Source organism: Puma concolor, chromosome B2 (assembly GCF_028749965.1).
Source record: "Puma concolor isolate L17-30 chromosome B2, mPumCon1.1.hap2, whole genome shotgun sequence".
NCBI lineage: Eukaryota > Metazoa > Chordata > Mammalia > Carnivora > Felidae > Puma > Puma concolor.
In genome coordinates this window covers 69658116-69679261 of record NC_141671.1, presented here as the reverse complement: position 1 = coordinate 69679261, position 21146 = coordinate 69658116, and the positions used below count along the sequence as shown (strand labels likewise).

At 35.8% G+C, this 21146-nt stretch overlaps 1 protein-coding gene across 9 annotated transcripts in view; it reads right to left on the bottom strand.

The window, feature by feature from the left end:
* MYO6 (myosin VI) overlaps window positions 1-21146 on the bottom strand; it is a 146629-nt gene that overhangs the window by 6081 nt on the left and 119402 nt on the right. For 4 of the 9 annotated variants that reach the window (XM_086707265.1, XM_086707267.1, XM_086707269.1 and 1 more), the window contains exons 23-33: window positions 19931-20060; window positions 17772-17862; window positions 16454-16604; window positions 13939-14147; window positions 13210-13288; window positions 11699-11859; window positions 9369-9395; window positions 8934-8963; window positions 6755-6793; window positions 2618-2721; window positions 1336-1467 (exon numbers count right to left, since the gene is read on the bottom strand). In XM_086707265.1, the coding sequence (XP_086563391.1) occupies window positions 1336-1467; window positions 2618-2721; window positions 6755-6793; window positions 8934-8963; window positions 9369-9395; window positions 11699-11859; window positions 13210-13288; window positions 13939-14147; window positions 16454-16604; window positions 17772-17862; window positions 19931-20060 (1153 nt within the window). The remainder of the gene's footprint in view (window positions 1-1335; window positions 1468-2617; window positions 2722-6754; window positions 6794-8933; window positions 8964-9368; window positions 9396-11698; window positions 11860-13209; window positions 13289-13938; window positions 14148-16453; window positions 16605-17771; window positions 17863-19930; window positions 20061-21146) is intronic. The other 5 variants (XM_086707271.1, XM_025925219.2, XM_086707272.1 and 2 more) reach the window with 2 other exon arrangements.

Genomic DNA, 21146 nt, shown 5'->3' with positions numbered 1-21146 from the left:
TTTTATCCTGAAAATGTCCCATAACCAAAGGCTACATACATGTGGAGTGTGTGTTCACATAAAATTCCATAAATTTGTTCATATACCTACATGGGACTCTTGGGAAATTTTCTTAATCTACTCTTTTGTTCTTCCAAATAGTATTATTATGAATGGAAACAGTGTAAGAACATACTCAGTAAGGTGTGTTCACACAAGGTAAGCCATGTATCATTTGCCCCTTTGGGGGTAAAGCTGCATGAGTACAGTACCAAAGTTTGGTTTAAAACTATAAGAAATATTTGTGTGTTCATTAAAAATATATGTGCCCTATATTACAACATTACTTGTTTTAAGAAGTGCAATCATTCAAATGTATACATTTTGGGGGAAAAAAAACCATAATAAACACCTATCAGCTAAAGGCCATAATTAGAACATGACAGCTAAAAAGGTTATACCTAAACGGAATAGCCTATTCACATTTTTAGAAAACAAAGGAAACTGTGGTTAGAAACTTGTTACAGTAAACAGGTAATGGAATCATCCTGATATATTCAAATCCCAGAGATAAATCTATAAGTTAGAGAAGACAGTGGTGGTCACAAGAATATAATTGTGTAGAAGGCCTTCAAACTGCCAGTTCTTAGTTCTGGGTTCTCTCTCTTTGCCCTTCCAGAGCATTATATTCTGACTGATGACCACCACCACCACTCCCACCCCCCGCCCCCACCAAGCAATCACTAGCACTTACATCTAATTAACAATTACTTCCTTTACTCAATCTATTCTTTGCAACAACTTGGAAATACTAAAATTGTACCACTTAATTGACGTTAATCAAACATTGCTTTCTTTTATTTACTCGGAAGATAGTGAGGAAGGCAAAATATAACTAAATGAGAGTTCATTTTCTAAGCCAACTTGGGTCATGCATTGTGAAACTATACTGTCAAGTATTGGGAATGATACTTTTTAAATAAAGACATTAAACATGGAAACTCTTTACATTTCCACATATAATCGTTCTGCATGTGTATATACGTATATGTGAAAAAATACATATTTACAACATTACTGCACAACTACTTCAGAATAGACAAGAATATTCTTACCTCCAGAGTTTACTTAACAAGTAAATTCAAATACTTCTCAATAAATATGACTTTAAAGACATATTAATAGAAATAATGCTATGAAAGATAAGCCACCATGGTTGTGTTAGGCTCAGTGATTCACAGCTGCACGGTACAAGAAAATCTGTTATTATATATTTTACCCAAATGTCTTATGTACAGTTACATATATTTATATATAGATACTCTGGAGCATTTAAAAGTACAGATTTGTTTTTACCATAATCAGTAACAGACTTTGGAGCACGTTGCTCTGTTTCAGTGTTTCTCTTCTTATTCTTGGATTTCCAAGCATGATACACTTTTAGTCTTCTGTGAAATTCTTCTCTGCAAGCTGCCAGGAGCTCAATATCTATGGATTATATAGAAAAAGCACCCCCCCACCAAAAAAGGAATTAGCATCCTAATTTAGTTGTCTAACATAATTATTCTGTGGCATAAACTTATATATATTTACACATATAATACATTTTTTGTTTTTAAATAGTACAAAATCAAAAGTAAGCATATTATTGATAAAGATGACCATTTTACAGTAATATTATCTTTTACATTTACAGAGCATTTTCTTATGCATTATTACTATACCATTTGTTCTACGTAAGAACGCTGGGCTAAATAAATAAGTCTTTTATGAGTGAACCTGAATCAGAGAGGTGAAGTCACTTGTCCAAAGTCAGAGTCACTGTGCTCAAATGCAAGTTGTATTTAAATGCAACAGATTTTTTATGTTTGTAATTATGCAGACAAAGTCAGTGAGGAGGGAGAAAACATAACAAGTTCTGTACGCTTATGGCACCTGAGTTCATAGGCATAGCATCCTAAACTCAAACACTGTGATTTAAACAAGAACACGGGGCGCCTGGGTGGCACAGTCGGTTAAGCGTCCAACTTCAGCCAGGTCACGATCTCGTGGTCCGTGGGTTCGAGCCCCGCGTCGGGCTCTGGGCTCAGAGCCTGGAGCCTGTTTCCGATTCTGTGTCTCCCTCTCTCTCTGCCCCTCCCCCGTTCATGCTCTGTCTCTCTCTGTCCCAAAAATAAATAAATGAAAAAAAAAAATTAAAAAAAAAAAATAAACAAGAACACAATTATGTAGAATCATATGGATATAGTATTTTACTGCTTTGTTGGAAGAAAAATAGCTTTAAAAACAAAGCACTGCATTGCCATTTTTTACTTTGCATATGTAGGTCAAGACTCTGATACACAGGTATTTAAGTATTATGAATACCATCAGAAGGGTCAGTCATTAATACAGACCAAATCATAATTTCTCTCTGTTTTCCCTCTTAGACCTATATAAGAGACAGGCAAAATGAATTTAACATAAAGTCTTTCTTTGTGAGTAAACTAGGTCACTATTTCAAGGTGAGAATAACAAAGAGAATGGTTTATGTTAATTTATATGCCAAAAAAGAAAAAAATTTGCTCCAGTCTAAGTATTTCTTTTTTACCTGTTAGCCATGGAGCTTCCCAATTTTTCATCTTCTCCATACACTTACCACAAGAAGTATTGATGGTATCACGTAGTTCTGCATATTTCCATTTACTGAGATCGTATTTCTTGGTACCAGCAGCTGCCTTGGTGGCTTGTACAGCAGGACCTCTGTAATTATTATATATTTTTACATGTTTAAAATAGAAGCACAAAGGACATGTTGACTAAAGGGGCAAGAAGGTGAATCTAAGTCTGAGAACTGGAAATAACTACTAAAAAACCATATATTTTTGTATCTTTAACAGGTGAGATTAAGAATGGTATACTACAGGGGCGCCTGGGTGGCTCTGTTAGTTAAGCATCCAACTTTGGCTCAGGTCATGATCTCACAGTTTGTGAGTTCGAGCCCCGCGTCAGGCTCTGTGCTGATAGCTCGGAGCCTGGAGCCTGGAGCCTGCTTCGGATTCTGTGCCTTCTTCTCTCTCTGCTCCTCCCCAACTTGTACTCTGTCTCTCTGTGTCTCTCAAAAAATACATAAATGTAAAAAAAAATTTTTTTTGTTTAAAGAATGGTATACTACAGGATTCTTACGTAAATTAAAATCTTCCAGTGTGCCATTTAATAGCCATATTATGTTTTCAATCAGAACTTCTGATTCTAAAACTCTGGTACCATGGACCTATCCCAGACTTCAGTTTAAATATTCCAACTAATGGATAAGTGGACACTTAATGTTAAAAACTACATTTATATATATTCCTCAAAATCAGAAAGAAAATCCTCTTGATTTCCTAAAAATCATTAGAAGTACATTAATGGTTTATGAGCCATAAAGGCGCACAGTACAATCACCCACAGACTACCAGAAGCTACAGGCGGCCAAGTCCCAACAAAAGCTACTGGCTCAGAACTTCCCTGGGCATGTGGTTGATGCAGGGTCCATAGGTGAGTAGCCAAACTGCAACCCACTGCCATTAGTTGTGAAAGATGGACTAAAATAGCTGCTTGGAGTCTGGAAACCCCTGTGTTAAAGAACACTTAGAAAAGTTCTCTAAGGGGCGCCTGGGTGGCTCAGTCGGTTAAGTGTCCGACTTCGGCTCAGGTCATGATCTCACGGTCCGTGGGTTCGAGCCCCGCGTCAGGCTCTGGGCTGATGGCTCAGAGCATGGAGCCTGCTTCCGATTCTGTGTCTCCCTCTCTCTGCCCCTCCCCCGTTCATGCTCTGTCTCTGTCTCAAAAATAAATAAACATTAAAAAAAAATTAAAAAAAAAAAAGTTCTCTAAGAAGATAAAACCACACCCTCATATTCAGCAAGTAATATGACAACTAGTAAATTATGGAGGCAGCCCAAGTATCCATCGATATATGAATGGACAAAGAAGATATGGTACGTACACACACACACACACACACACACACACACACACACACACACACTGGAATATTATTCAGCCATAAAAAAGAATGAAATCTTGGCATTTGCAACAATATGGTTGGATCTAGAGAGTATAATGCTAAGTGAAATAAGTCAGAGAAAGACAAATACCATATGATCTCACTCATATTTGGAACTGAAGATACAAATGAGCAAAGTGGAAAAAGAGGCAAACCAAGAAACAGACTTTTAACTACACAGAACTGATGGTTAACCAAGTGGTGGGGTGGGGGTTGGATGAAATAAGGGATGGGGATTAAAGAGTACACTTACCATGATGAAGAAAAAGAAAAATCAGTAGCCAAGACTGAGAGCAGTGAGATAAAGACTATGCCCAAGGTCCCCACACTGCTAGTAAATGGTAGCACCTGGGATTGAAACCCAGATTGCTCTGACTCTAAAAGTCCTAGTCTTAGTCCTGACTCTACCTTCTTTTATTTGCTTTATTCCTTCTACAAACATTAATGAGCACCCACTTAGGCCAACCCTTCACGCTAGGACCTGCTGACAGAGGCCTGTGTAAATTAAAAAAAAAAATTAAAGGAAGAGATTTTGTTTTAATTCATGAGGCACAACAGAGATTTCAAAGGGCACAAATATAGTAGGAACATTGGTAAGAGGGAGAGAGGAAGGAAGGAAGAGAGAGAGAGAGAGAGAGAGAGAGAGAGAGAAAGAGAGAGAGAGAGAGAGAAAGAAAGAGAAAGAGGAAAAGAAAGAAAAAAATATATATATATATAAAGATAAAATAAATTAAAAAATAAAATGGGATAAATTCAACTTTTTCATAGCAGTGCTATTCAGGGCTTACAACTTGTTTCTATATAAGTTGAAATAACTATTCAGAAAACTTGGAAGCTTTTTTTCTGTTAACAATAAACATTACTTTTCAGCAAAATATGACACCTGTCACACAGCAGACACTTAGAATAAGCTATAAGTAAGATCAATGTAACAAAGGAAGAATTTAAACACATCACATTTCAAGACATAAAAAAAAGAAAGATGGCACAAATATGAAAAGAACTAAATTTTAAAGAACTAAAATATTGCTTCTCAGGTATCACACAGAAATTTCACCTTTATCATTTCCTCTTTCCACATAAGAGGAAAATATCTCCTCTTAAAGAGGGATGATCAAGGTATAATACCTGAAAATGAGGTCATATTTTCTCATTATTTTACATTCTGAGAGATAACTGCAATCTTGGCAGTCAAGACACTACCACTTAATGAGAAATGATATTTGAAAATATGTATACTTCTTCCTGAAACAAAGTAAATTATTCCTTTAATATTAAGCTTAACAATGAAATAAATAAGGCACTTTTGCCTCTTTAAAAGGCCTCTTTATTCTTTCATTGTAGAGAATAAAAAATAGCACACTTCACTCTATGGACTTAATAACTGTTAGACATGATGATTGTTAGTAACATATAATAAGCCTGGCTAAAGAAGAATATGTGGCCAGTTAGTTCTTCTTGCATTTTTACGGTTCAAACCTGTTTTAGATTTATTGCAGAATCTATCCTTTTCATAAGCTGTGTGACTGGCAATTTTCCATGTAGTTTTTTCTTCTTAATTGCTTTGCTCAAAAAGAGCCAGCTGCGTGTCAGCAAGGTCTCTCTATTACCCTCAGCAATAAATTAAGCTTTAACATTATTCAAATATTCTTTTTACTCTTCTATATCTCTAAGCCACCATTCAGTAAACTAACAAAAAAAAAATTCTCTTTTCTTCCTAGGTCTTCTAAGAGTCTTTTTGAGGAGAGCAGCTGAAAATTATTATGGGTTTTTGTTAATTTCTTTTGAAAAAGAGTGAATTTACATAATGTAGTTTTATAGATTGTCAGAATACCCATGAGGTGTCAATATACATAAGGCATATTTTGATACTTAAAAAAATAACACTGAATTCAAATTATTATTGCTTAAAATATGGTTTAATATTACTACCTTTTCGTTCATATTATGTCAAACAAAAATACATCTGCTAAAAAACATATTCAGCATCCCAAGTACATGAACGAAATGCATTTAAATGCTTTCCCCCATCTCTGGAATTACTAAAATAGTAAAGTAAAGGTGGAGTTTACTGCTTATTTAGGTTTGTTACAAAGACAATCATAAAAATGATAGAGTAGTAGCAAAACTGACTTCCGATTTTTAAAAATATATTAATTTTAACACTTTCAATTAACTCTGTAACTTCAAAACTGACAGTTAAAACGTTACCTGTTTATATCATCTTATAAAGGACCAGATCCTGCTGGGAAGTCATATTCTCTGGCGGCTCAATTTTTACATCAGTGGTTTTTAAACCATGTGCTATGGTGAAAAGACTCTCACACTCTTTCTCTACTTTCCCTTCAAGGAGGCACAGAGATTCCCACCAGGGAAGGGACAGGGGCTGTGGGGCAGCACCACCTCCATGGAGAGTTTCAAAACTTTCATTCCGTTTGAGAGGAAAGGTTCCTCTACCAAGACTGAGGTGGTGAGGGCCAGTGACAAACTGGGCAGTACTACCAACAAGGAACAGTCCCATCCAAAATGCCAACCGTTTCCCCACTGAGTATCACCGATTTAAGAACCCTGGTTTTTAGCTTTTTCTGTTAGGGTGGCATCAGGGTGAAATGACATTTCTTGTACAGAAAATTTGCAAGGAAGAACAGACTATTCATGTAACAGGTTCCGGTCCAAATAATGAAGAGTGATTTAAAAATGTGACTTTGAGGTGACACTCATTTCCCCAAATTCCACTGCACTAACCTATTCAGATATTCTGACATTTCTTTCGCCATCTGTTCCCTATAAGAAAAATGACAATACAACATAGTTTTATAAAGACAACTATATAAATTACCTTAAAAGATCTAAAAGTATAATTTAAAATGTATGTTTTAACAGGATTATTGATTTAACCATTCACTATCATTTTACTTTGTAAAAGTCTATAATATACTTTTCAAGATGGCATATAACCATAAAATACAGCAAAATTTTTGTTTAAATACAGTTAAAGTTGTCTGAACTCCATTTTTGTAGTAGGAACTTTCAGATAAAATCTCATGAGAGCCAGGCTTTATGTATGGAATGTAATTAGCATGTTCTAAATGAACACAAGAAACTTGGCAGGATATAGATTCTACACAAGGGTTTTTACACTGGGGTTGCTTAGTAAATATTAATTAGACAAGGCATAACAGTGGTAAACCAAGCTGATCTATTTTATGGTGTCAGAGTTTAAACTTTGATATATTCTAAACTCTAAAATTCTAAATCAAAGCATGCTTTAAAAAAATAAAAGAATTCAAATGCACCAAGTGCTTGTTAAATTAAACACCAGAAGTATTCTGACTTTCCAAGGATAAACATTTCCTGAAGGCAAAACTTATTTTTCTTTTATTCCTCAGGGAAGTATAACTTTTCTCAATATTTGTTTAATTCTGTGAAATGGGATAGATGTTTCATTGTGTTCATCAACAATTCATTAATTTCATTATTTTATTTTCCTATTTGTTTTTCTTTCTTCCTTCATAATCATTTTCTCACGGCTAATTCTATTCATCAGACTCTGGCAGCCTCAAAATCTTACACATCAACAAAAATCATAAGAAAAGAAAATGGTTATGTTTGCATCAGGGTGCAGTTTCCTGGATGCCTATCAGGAGCTCTGACCCTGATTTAAAGGAGTAAAGGACCTTTGTAATTCTTTCTTTGTAATGAACATTAGGGGCTGACAGGAGGACTATCCAAGCAAGCACAGTCAGAGAAAAAGTAATCTTTCAAAACTGATGATCAAGGATAATAAATACAAAGTAATAAACAGAAATATGTATTAAATTATATATTGAGCAATTCACTTATCAATCTCCATTTAGGCTAGTCAGAATTTTCTAACTTTCAAACTCAGCATGATTTTAATAAATATTTTTAATTCTATTATCACCCTACCTCAAGGTTTCTATCTTAGCATCCAAGAGCATCTCTGTTTCTACCATCTCTTTCTCCTGAACTTTCCTCCATTTCTTTTGCCACAGCAGGTTTTTTAAGGGAATTCATGGCCTTTCTAAGCTCGTTACCATGTGGCCTGTTGATGATATACAGATTTCTCCATATGCCCCAACACTACCCTGGATGGCAATCTCTACTGATTCAGCATCTCACCTGACCCTATATTACTGCTCTAGGAGCTGCACCAAAGAGACTAGACAGCAATGGTTCCTGCACCCAGGTGCTTTTTTCCTTCTAATTTTCCCAAACTATATGCAAACAGTCACCTTACACACTGGTTGCGGGCTTATTTAATTCCAGCTCAAACAGTAACTATAAAGCTGTTGTCCTAATGGAGGGAAATAGCACCCAGAGATGTTTTCAAAATTTTTGGTGCCCTGTGGTATCAATGCTGTGGTGAAAGTATACTGTTGGCATCTGAGGAGGTGAAGGGCCAGGGGTGCCAAATGTCCAGCACAAGGAACAACTGCCCAGTGTCCCATGTGACATTGGCATGTCCACCCGACAGAGGTGAAACTCACATATACACAAACATACAGGGTTTTTTTTCCCCATGGTTTTAATATTCACAGAATTTTTCCAGAAATGCAACTACTGTATGGAAAGGAGACAACTCAACTCTGTTCAGAACTTTACAAAGTCCTGTTCAAAATTTCATGGCACCGACAGAACATTCCTTTATCAATTTGCATTTGTAGCTGTCGCATTTATGGTGATGCTATGTATGAATAAAAACATCTGGAGTATTTGACTGTCCCAGTTGTGAGCAAGCACGTTCATATTAAAATATATATAGTATATATAAAATATAAGCAAAAAATAACAAAAATTTACTCCAATGAGGAAACTATTTCTCCTAAAAAGTAACCACAACTTGTTAAAAAAAAAAAAGGTTGTATTACTAAATCAAATTTTGAAAAGAGAAATGACATACGGTGTCATTTTGGGTCTTGCTCCACTGCTTCTGTGAAAAATAATGTATTTTAGTTAATGTCAAAACCAATTCCAAATTGTGAAAATCTACATTGTGCCAAATTTGTTTCAATGACTTTACTGATTAAAAAAAAAAAGCAAAAAACTGTTACCTTTATTTAATCTGAGATCACTCAAAATTTTAATGTTTAAAATTTTCATTAAAAATTATGAGAAAAGCATATTAAAGGCATTCAATGAAAATTAAAGAGTAAATATATTACATCTAGATTAGAAAATTCATAGAGTGTGAAGTGTGCTTGTTTTTTTACAGAATGTGAATATTATTTCATAATTTTAGGTAATGTGAAATCATCACTTTGCATCAAGGATCATATGTGTGATTAATTGATTAAGATCATATTTTACAACATATTATGTAGAAAACAATTCTTACTTAGAAGTTACTGGATAGGAATCCAACCTGGAAAAGTAACTTGGAATTGTTTAATGCAACAGAATCCATTTGCATATATTTTTAATGCACCACAGAACCCAAGAATGACATATTCATACTATATATGAAGAACAGGATTACTTGAAGAATTCTTACTTGTAAATTTGTCAGAAATAATTCAGTGCTAACAAAGGTGAAATAAACATTCAAAAACATTTACTTGTAGCCCATGGAGTACAATGAAATTATCAAACATGGAAAATATGTATAGGACATCATCCATAATGAAGTGCTAATGCTTGTAGTACAGAGTATAAAATAACCAGGAGGTTCTGAAGGGAAGGAGCTCATGAGGACATGAGGGTCAGGAAAAGCTTTCCTGGAAAAGAGCTTAAAGGGGCATTCCAGAGGAGGGGACACCAACCCAGAAACTGTCTCACAGGAAAACTAAAACTAACTCTTTTGCCATTCAAGTCATAACTGCTTGAATATGTCCCAATTACTTAGTAGTGGTCCCATTACATAGCTAATTCTGCTTAACATAAACCACAGGTAACTTATCATTTATGTTAAATGTCCTGAATGATCCACTCTTTCTCTGAGACCACTCACCCTTGGAAGAAGTGCACCTTTTAAAAAAATTTTTGAGTTTTTAAATTATTTTTGAGAGAGAGAGAGAGAGAGAGAGAGTAAGCATGTGTGCACGAGCAGGGGAGTGGCAGAAAGAGAAGGAGAGGGAGAATCCCAAGCAGAAGCTTGGGAATCCCAAGCCGACGTGGAGCTCAAACTCACAGTGAAATCATGACCTGAGCCAAAATCAAGAGTCAGAAGCCTAACCAACAGAGCCACCCAGGCACCCTAAGAAGTGCACCTTTCTGCAGATGAGAAGGAGTCCACTTATGAGCCAGTATCTTATACATATTATATGGAATGGAACTGGATATAGTTTAATGTTTTGAAGGCTTAAACATAAAGCCTGGCCATGAATACCAATACTGACTGCAATAATGAGTATTAGAAACGAACTTCAGCTGTAATGAAGCCAGCTCGGTCAACTGCAGTACCTCCTCACACACAGAGAGGGCAGCTATAGGAGCTTGGTTCATAGGAGCTTGGCCCAGCTACTACTCAGTTACACTCAAAGGCTCTCAGCCATTCCAACATAACACAGGTGCAAGGAAGAGAAGAGCAGCTGAGCTGAGTCTGCAGTTTTAAGAGCCACAGCCCGGGAAAATATTTTAATTATGGTGAAATGTTAGTAAAGAGCTCAAATACTGGACTCAAATCCAAGAGCTTAATAATTACTATAATACTTTGTGTGACAGGCCCGTTCAGTTTATTTAAATATAATATACTTTCAAATACAGTTCAGACCCCAGAGCTCTCCCAAAACTATCACTTAGAAAAAGCACGAAGGTGACAACATACTCTTTTCCATCCTTTTGTTTTAGCTAAATAAAATCTAATCACTGCCTCTCCATTCCTACCAAGTTTTTCCTTTCACAAGGACATAGCGACATCTAGTGGTTGGTTGCATTTTAATTACTATTTTTCATCAACAGTACTCCGACATTCTGAAAAGCACGGTTACATAAATCTATGTGCCTCTCAATATTATACAACATATATATCTACATACAGGGGAACCCCACAAACTAGCTATGCTCTGATTTTATAAGTAAATAATCAAATTACTGAATGTTTCTATATTCTAAATTTTTTTTTAATGAAAAAAGACCTTCCTGCAACTTTTAATAAGAACATCCATACTTCTCCACACTCCAATAAAATTCAGTACTTAGAGATAATTTGGAAAACTGGGGAGCCAATACATTTCAATATCATAAATATTCCTTCTTGGAAAGGGAAATCTATTGAGAAACATGATGTGTGTGTAAAATTTTTCCTCATTGTAAATGTTAGGGTGTATATTAAATAAAAATTTGTATTAGAAAAATAATAAATCCCAACCTCAAATACATTAAACTGGATTATAATATATTCACTGATTTCTGTGCCAGTATTTAATGGCAGGTACCTAGAAATTAGATGTTTACTTTTTATACAATATTCCTTGACAATTTCAGAGTAAAAGTTGAGATGTTTCATGAACTGAAGTATCAGTTTTATTTTTCAATAGTTTAACAATTTGATGCAATCATCTGTCTCATTTGCTTGGGTATAAAAGTAGATACAAGTAATTTTAAAGTGATTTTACTTAAAACAGATCAGGACCTAAAGAATACGACTGCCCTGGTCCCTTCATGCTGAAATAAGCAGCAGAGATGGAAAGAAAGCAGGGTGCTACACCCCACCCCACAGCCCAGTACCTCCGGAGCACCAGGTCAGCCTGGGCCTCGTCGCTGATGAGCTCAGCTTCGCTCTGGGCGATCCTCAGGGCCAGCTCCCGGTCGCGGCGCTCCTGCTCCAGAACCGCCTGCTGCTGAGATTCCTCTTCCCGCTGTCGGGCCAGCTGCTCCTCCACTTCAGCCTGCCAAGGGCAGAAAGCCATCTCACCAAGTTCTCTCCACATGTTTACTTGACCATTTCCATTACTACTTAAAACTGCTCCACACAATTCCTTACTACAGGATACATATTGTTTAACCAGAAGTCTCTCGAGGCTCCATTCTCTTCTATGTTACAATTAATGCTTCCTCTCTTTCCCAAATCCAAAAGAAGGTAGACGAACCACAGTTCTGCCATTCTATCACCATGAGTATCCCAAATATCACATGAGAATCCTGGGTATCACATTAACGCCAAGACCTGGACAGATGTCAAGAATTTAAAGTGCTGGTTGTGCTCAGGATGAATTATGAAAGCCAAGACAGAAACTCAAATATATGATCAACCATTCTCAGACATGGGCCTTTTAAAAAATTGGGGTCGGGGCGCCTGGGTGGCGCAGTCGGTTAAGCGTCCGACTTCAGCCAGGTCACGATCTCGCGGTCCGTGAGTTCGAGCCCCGCGTCGGGCTCTGGGCTGATGGCTCAGAGCCTGGAGCCTGTTTCCGATTCTGTGTCTCCCTCTCTCTCTGCCCCTCCCCCGTTCATGCTCTGTCTCTCTCTGTCGCAAAAATAAACGTTGAAAAAAAAAAATTTAAAAAAAAAAAAAAAAAAAAATGGGGGTGGAGAGAATATCTTAATCCTAATCTACTGATACTAGTATCTACAAAGTTTTAAAATTATAATTATGTTGTAAGTGAATATTCATTGTATTGAATATTCATTGTATTGTATTGTATGTATTGTATTCATTGTATTGAATATTCATTGTATATAAAGTGTAATAACAATAACAACAAACTAGTATTTACTGAACTGCGCACTTAGGTTCTAGGTGCTTTAACAAGGGCACCTGGGTGGTTCCGTAGGTTGATTTTGGCTCAGGTCATTATCTCATGGTTTGTGAATTCAAGGCCTACATCAGGCTCTGTGCTGGGAACGCAGAGACTGCTTGGGATTTTCCCTCTCTCCCCTCTCTCTCTCTCAAAATAAATAAACTTAAAAAAAAAATTCTTTAACATGTGTCAACTCATTTAATGCTCACAACTATCATTTATCCCTATTCCACAAAGAAAAAACTATAGCCCATAGTCACTCATGGTGATTTGTTCAATGTCACCATATCCATCAACGACAGAGTCTGGATTTGAACTCACTTCCCTAGTTCCAAAGTTCCTTCCCATAACCACTTCAGAAAATGCCTTTTGTCTCTGGGGTAAACCAATGACAGCTTATCTAGCAAATCAAGGTTTTGTTTTCAACTTCTTTTGTTTTATAATTTTGTAGATTCTCTTTTGATAGAAATTCAGTCTGATTATCTAATAAATACATACCTGAATACGTTTTTCATCATCTTCCCTTTTCTTTCTCTCTTCTTCTTCTTGTTTTCTCTTTGCTTCCATCTCAAGTTTCCTATGAAAAAATAGAAAACTCCTCAAAAATTTATTGAAGAAATCCATCAGAAGGCAATTTAACTATTAATAAACAAAGGTTACAAAATAAGAACTCAAATTAACCTCTTGGCCTTATGCATTATTAGCTTTGAAAATAATAAAATCTAACTCTACTGACAGTAATTTTTCTGAAATAAACAAAAAAATACAATTATATTCTATAACCTTTAAATCTGTAGATTAACTTTGTTATAAACCCTAGTTACAACGTCCTGATCACACGTCTCCCTCTCCTGCTTCTCCAACTAAACAACTCTTAACACTTCTTCTGTCTGCCCTATGGTGGCAACCTTCCAAAAAGTTATCAGTTTTAAAACTGCAGAAAAGTAGAAGTGCCTTTTTATTGTTTACAAAATAACAATCCTAGCTCTAAAAAGAAGTTAAGAAATCCTCAGGTGTAAGAGTCTAACCAAAACTCAGATTATAATTAAAATTATTTTATGTTATTATAAAATGAACTTGTGTTTTCTATTTTAAAACTTATTCTAAAATTAGTTTTAAAATAAGAACATAATGTTTTAAAGTAAGAATATTCATTAACCAATATTAACACCAAAAATTTACTATTCTGTTAGCTTCCAATTCAAAACAGTAATATAAATTCCTTACATCCGCCTTTCCTCCTCTTCCTTTCTTCGACGTTGTTCATCTTCCTCACGTCTTTTTCTTTCTTTTTCCATTTCTTCTTGAATACGCCTCAGCCGTTCTGCTTCCTCTTCCTGCTGTTTTTTTTTCTGTAATGCGCTGAGGAGTTCCTCTGAGCTTTTAACTAGTGCATCATATTCTCTCTGTATTTGTTCCCTTGTCATCATAGTGGACTTAAGAACAAAATAATAAACACGTACTTAAAAAAATTAGCTCTTCTATTGCACAATGTGAATATACTGAATGCTACTGAATTATACATTTAAAAATGGTTATGATGGTTATGTTAAAAATGGATTGGTTAATATTACATGCTTTTACCACAAGAAAAAAATATATATATACACACACAAATACAGCAAACACTGGAGAAGTTGGTAAGCAGTAAGGCCATTATCTTTGTTATACTACTGGTACACTAATGTTCAAAAATATTTTAAGTTATCTCTGCAGACAAATACTTGAGTCTATTTCCTATTAATCAAGTAATAAAATATCTAAGGGTGTACTGTAGACAAAGTAACATTACTATAGTTGAAAATTACGTTTTAAGGAATGATTTATTAATTTTGCTTTTGTTTACTATTCTTTTTCAATAGATGTCTTTTATTTTTTTTCTATTAAGTATAATTTATTGCCAAATTGGTTTCCATACAACAACCAGTGCTCATCCCAACAGGTGCCCTCCTCAATGCGCATCACCCACTTTCCCCTCCCCCTCCCACCCCCCATCAGCCCTCAGTTTGTTCTGAGTATTGAAGAGGCTCTTATGCTTTGCCTCCCTCCCTCTCTGTAACTTTCTTTTTCCCCTTCCCCTCCCCCATGGTCTTCTGTTAAGTTTCTCAGGATCCACATATAAGTGAAAACATATGGCATCTGTCTTTCTCTGCCTGACCTATTTCACTTAGTATAATACCCTCCAGTTCCATCCACGTTGCTGCAAATGGCCAGATTTCATTCTTTCTCATTACCAAGTGGTATTCCATTGTATATATAAACCACATCTTCTTTATCCGTTCATCAGTTGATGGACATTTAGGCTCTTTCCATAATTTGACTATTGTTGAAAGTGCTGCTATAAACATTGGAGTACAAGTGCCCCTATGCATCAGCACTCCTGTATCCCTTGGGTAAATTCCTAGCAGTGCTATTTCTGGGTCATAGGGTAGATCTATTTTTAATTTTTTGAGGAACCTCCACACTGTTTTCCAGAGCGGCTGCACCAGTTTGCATTCCCACCAACAGTACAAGAGGGTTCCCATTTCTCCACATCCTCTCCAGCATCTATAGACTCCTGAGTTGTGCATTTTAGCCGCCCTGACCGGCGTGAGGTGGTATCTCAGTGTGGTTTTGATTTGTTTACTATTCTTTAATAAGTAAAAGGAATTGTACCAAGGGAATATTTAAGAAATTATTAAATACACCCAAAATTGTTGGATGATTTTCCTAAGTGAGCTTCCAAAAATTGCAGCTGGGTTGATGTTCATTGAGATAAAACCACATGCAGAGAAACGGCTACTGACAGATTTGTAAAATCAGTTAAGTTTATCCAAAGCATTTTCATTCTTCTCTTGAGCTCCTTTCTTCATTCTCCCTCCAAGATTTGCCACTGTCTACTTAAAATATCTGCAGAAAATATGTGCTTGCTTTAAGACATTATAGCCTGCATCAATACACTGACTTATGGATAAGAAAAACATTAAGACCCTAAAATATAACAGAATAGGCTTGAAACAGATGTACTATAATTAACAAGCAAGCATATAGAAAACATTTTCAATCCCTCTGGTACTTAAATAAATGAAAATCAATACAAAAAAAGAGGCCCCATTTTTTTCTCTAAAAAAACTTGGGGGAAAATTAATTGCTAAGTTTAAAACACTTAAGTAGTTCATGATATAGCCTATATAAAGATAATGTAATGACAGGGACAAGGCATATAACATAACAATAAGGGCACAAAATCAAATTGTGAGAACTTTACAAGCATATGTGCCTCTAAAAAACGCCTGGAAGGTGACTGACTATCCAACAGTGTAACAGCTGAATGTGTTACTGTCTGGGGTTAAGGGTTTTTTGGTGGTTTTCTCCACATTTTCCATAATATTACATTACTTTTATAATTTTAAAATTAGTTTCTGAAGGTAAAAAACATGAAACAAATTAAAATAATTTGCATTAATCCTCTCTCAGTAATGATTACTCAAAAGCTTACCAACAGAGTATAGTATTTTAATTACTATTTGGGAGGGGGCTTTCCTAACAAAAGATGAAATTGCATAAAAACTGTCTTATTTTTTCACTATAAAAATTTTCAAACATAGAACAATACAATGGTCATCACTTGCCATCACTGAGACTCAACATGTGTAACGTTTTGTATCTTTAAAAAAAGGACACCGTTCTATACAATTCAATATGAACCACAAAGTATATTAAATTGTTTAAAAAGTCAGTCATTTGGATCAAAATTCCATACCTTAATTTTGGCCATTAAAGCATCAATAGAAATTTCAAGGTCCTTGACCTGTTTATTCACCTCTGGTTTTCCATCTTTCAATGCATTTACTACTTCATTAAATTTATCGAGTCGTTTTTTCAGTGTGCCGACCTTAACCAGTCCATCGATGCTGTAAACATAATACTTCATCAAGGTTTAATTTCACCACTCAATGCCATGCATAGATTTTTCATCTTAATAAAATGCCAAATAAACATCTTGCTATAAATAGGGTATTTCACTTCTGTTTTCATATTGTCTAGGATTCTCTTTTTTAGATCTCTTGTTGAAAGTAAAAAAGAAATAAATATGGGTGTGAATGACACTGATGCCTGTTAGTATTTTAGCCTTCTTTATTTACATGAAAAATTTCAGAATTCAAATTATAGAAGAAGTTAGAAGAGTTATCTAATCACTTTGATGAGATTTAAGGATTAACAGTTATACAGGCCTCTAAGTTTAAAAAGTCTAAATAAGACTCAAATAAAAAGACTAAATAAAAAGACTAAACAGTGAGACAATATAATTCCTATACATAATCTTGAGAATTATGGTGACAACATTAATGTTTTTAAAAACAATGCCAAAAAAATAAAAAAATAATAAAAACAATGCCAATTTGTCATTTATCAAGAAACTCAAGCCACTAAAATAATTAGAATAAAAGAGCTTCTTTTAGCCATTTATTTCAACCTTTTATAGTATTTTCATTTTTGTAAGCTACTTCAAATCCTTTTGTAGAATAAGGCAAGTAATTAAATAATGAAATAATTAGTTAATTAATTTCAAATACATAATATAAAATAACAGATTAATACATCTTTTTACAAAGAACACTAGTAAGGAGAAAACTCTGTTAAGTATCCAAACTGCTCTTCATTGACCTTATAGCCATTTTATATTAGGGTAAATAAATAGGTTTAATAGGGTTCTTTAGGCACTATTTTTTTTAATGTTTATTTTTATTTTTGAATGAGAGAGAGAGAGAGAGAGAGTGAGTGAGTGGAAGAGGGGCAGAGAGAGAGGGAGACACAGAATCTGAAGCAGGCTCCAGGCTCTGATCTGTCAGCAACAGAGCCCGATGCGAGGCTCAAACTCACAAACTGCAAGATCATGACCTGAGCTGAAGTCGGACATTTAATAGACTGAGCCACCAGATGCCCCTATATTTTTTATTTCAAATTTTTATTTAAATTCTAGTTAGTTAACATACATGGTAAAATTGGTTTCAGGTGTAGAATTCATCACTCACATATAACACCAAGTGCTCATCCTAACAAGGCACTATTCATCTTACCGAGGTTTGTGTCTCCTTTTGCAAAGCCACATTCTAATAGTTTTTTGCATTTTAATGCAGGCTTCAGCTCGATATTTTATTTTGTTTTTCACTACATATGAGAGGAAAATACAATGACAGAAAATTATTCAGTTTAAATCAGGCATATAATATTCTTAAAAACCACTCATTTCCACACAGCAATTTTCAGGAAACATGAAATCTTGACAAACACATTAGACCAGACATCAAAATCGGGAAGTTTAATATTTCTGTAATTCCTTACACTTCTTAAAACAAAAAGTACATCATGTATGTGGCTAGGTTTACACCTTAAACATACTATTTCCTTATTATGTCACACTATTGCTTCCCAAACTGTCCTAGGCAATATTGGTCTATTAAATGTTAACAGGTATGTCTTGAAAGAAGGATTCACTTGTCAAATAAATTTACAAAAAGCTATATGCTATACCTCCTTCAGGAGATGCACTGTGAACATACAAAGTAAAGCCTCTGAGAGCCCTACAGTAAAGAAACCTGTTTAACTTCAGTTACCCAGAACATCTTACACTAATCTGACCTTTGAACCTTTTTTTCAGAGCTTCCCTATTAACATCCTTCAAAGATTCTGTCTGGTTACCAACTTCACCACTGCAGAACACAGTCCACAAACAACTGGTATAGCATAGATAATTTACATACAATGTATTTTCCATCATAATGCAACTATAAAGCTGAAAGCCTTGAACCATAGTGACAAATGTGTCTATATTTTACTTGGAAACTATGGGAAAAAGAGCTTTTGTCATCTTTTTTATTATAGTTGTCTTTTTATCTATATGCACAATTGTCTAACAAAAAAACCTCAATAATAATCCTTGTTTGCAGATTTCCTTTCCATTAAGTCAAAGGAATTTTATTTTTCTTTTAAATTTTTTTTTCAACGTTTTTTATTTATTTTTGCGACAGAGAGAGACAGAGCATGAACGGGGGAGGGGCAGAGAGAGAGGGAGACACAGAATCGGAAACAGGCTCCAGGCTCCGAGCCATCAGCCCAGAGCCTGACGCGGGGCTCGAACTCACGGACCGCGAGATCGTGACCTGGCTGAAGTCGGACGCTTAACCGACTGCGCCACCCAGGCACCCCTTATTTTTCTTTTAATAAGGTATACCTTACTGAATCCTTTTTGTGTGCCTAGCACTGGTGAGTAGGGAGAAGGGAGGGGCAGCTGTAAATTTAATCAAGTTACTGACAATAATTCTATACAATTAAATATTTGCCATAAACCCTCAGGTAACCCAAAAACATTCTGCCCCTAACCCTTGTTTTAGCCACAAATAGTTACTATGACCTAGCAGACACACACGAAGTAGCAGCTCAGTCCAGTGTGTCAGAGAGAACAGGGTCTGAATGAGCAGTGGCAGGAGAAGAGGTTTGGAAAGGGAAGCTGAAACCCGGTTTCACAGGGTCTTGAAAGACATTCTAAGACTTTGCCCTACATCAAAGGAAAGACTTAATAAAAGACATTCTAAGACTTTGCCCTGTATTAAAGGAAAGCCTTAATAAAAGGCTTTAGTTTAGAGAGGAACTCTAGGAAGAGAACTCCTGGGAAGCCAAGGGAACTCGGTTTGGGAGCTACTGAAGCTAACATGTGAGTGGGGAAGTGGGGCTCCACTAAGTCCCTGGCAATAAAGAGGAAAGAATGTACAGCACTTGGAGGAAGAATCAATAGGATGTGTTCACTGGCAAGATTTCAGGGACAAAAAGGGAGAGACACCATTACAATCTTGAAATTTCTGGTGTGTGTACCGGTGAAGCCATGCAGGTGGAAAGAGAAAAGTTCTGGCTTAAGTCTGAGAGACTGGGGGGGTCAGGTAGGGGGAGCAGGAGGAATCAAGACTGAGTTCTGTTTCTGTTTTGTTTAGGACACGGTGAAATTAATTTTCCCATAACACATTTGGATAAAGAAGATAAATATCACACATAAAAAATATTTTTTTTGAAGTCCACAAATAATAATTTACCATGTATATAGTACACACCAAGTGTTACGTACAGCCTGAATAAGTAACGTGGTCCCTGTGGCCCGTCACTCACCACTCAGACTTTATAACATTCCACAAACCAACTCATTTTCAAAGTAATTACAGATCTTGGTATGACAGAAAACACCTACGTTTGATGACTGAGAGGGAGCACCACTGAACTTTCTTCCAGCGACTGCAGACAAGCCAGTGATTGACTCTTTTAACCAGTTCTGCTAAATGGTCAGGGTCAGACTTCATAATCTGATCAAATTCTGCAAACTAGGAAATAAAATAATTTAGCAGCAGTATCAAAAGAAAATGTGTTTGAACACAAAGAGAGATACAAAATACTAGAAGTCAAAGCTAGTATCTAACTTTCTAGAAATTATCACAATCCAATAACAGACCCAAGTCTCAAGAGAGTACAGAGCAAATTCAAACATATCCAGTTGTATTTTGCTGCCTTCCTCTTCCATCAGCATCCTTTTCCGGAGGGGTAATCAGGGCTTACTCATTGCTAGTTAGCAAATTTAACAATAAAAGTAGAAAAAATCTTAAATGACAATTACAGATGATTGGCAAAAAGGTTTTACTGAGAAAAGAGTGAAATTAAGGGCTGTTTCTGAACTGGCTCATCCACATACTCTGATATCTGTATACAGCTTCTGATAAGTGAAGGTCAGCTATATAATGTCAGGTACCACTATACTGTTCTCACTCTCCCAACTTCCATCCCTATTTTGGTCAGATATAAAAATTGCTACTAAGAGACAGACAACACAAATAAAACGGCCATGAGGTTACTAAAAAATAAAATCCAGGGGCGCCTGGGTGGCACAGTCGGTTAAGCGTCCGACTTCAGCCAGGTCACGATCTCGCGGTCCGTGAGTTCGAGCCCCGCGTCGGGCTCTGGGCTGATGGCTCAGAGCCTGGAGCCTGTTTCCGATTCTGTGTCTCCCTCTCTCTCTGCCCCTCCCCCGTTCATGCTCTGTCTCTCTCTGTCCCAAAAATAAATAAACTTTGAAAAAAAAAATTAAAAAAAAAAAAAATAAAATCCATTATTTTCCATAATTTACCACCAAATTATAAAATGATTTCTATCCTTTATTAAATATCTCACTATAATATATTGAGGATGTCACACACCTATCAATAAATGGCTTCTTATAATCAAAATTAAGTTAAAGGTAACATAACAAGATTAAAGATCTTTTAACTCTTGCCTTGTGCTTTCAACATATGTTTCTAATTAATTTTTCTGGGGGCAAAATAAGACCAAGTGTTTTCTCAGGCTACTAATTCTAAAATTATTACTAAAGCCCTGAAATAAGAGAAATGTCGAGCTTATGATAAATATGTATGATT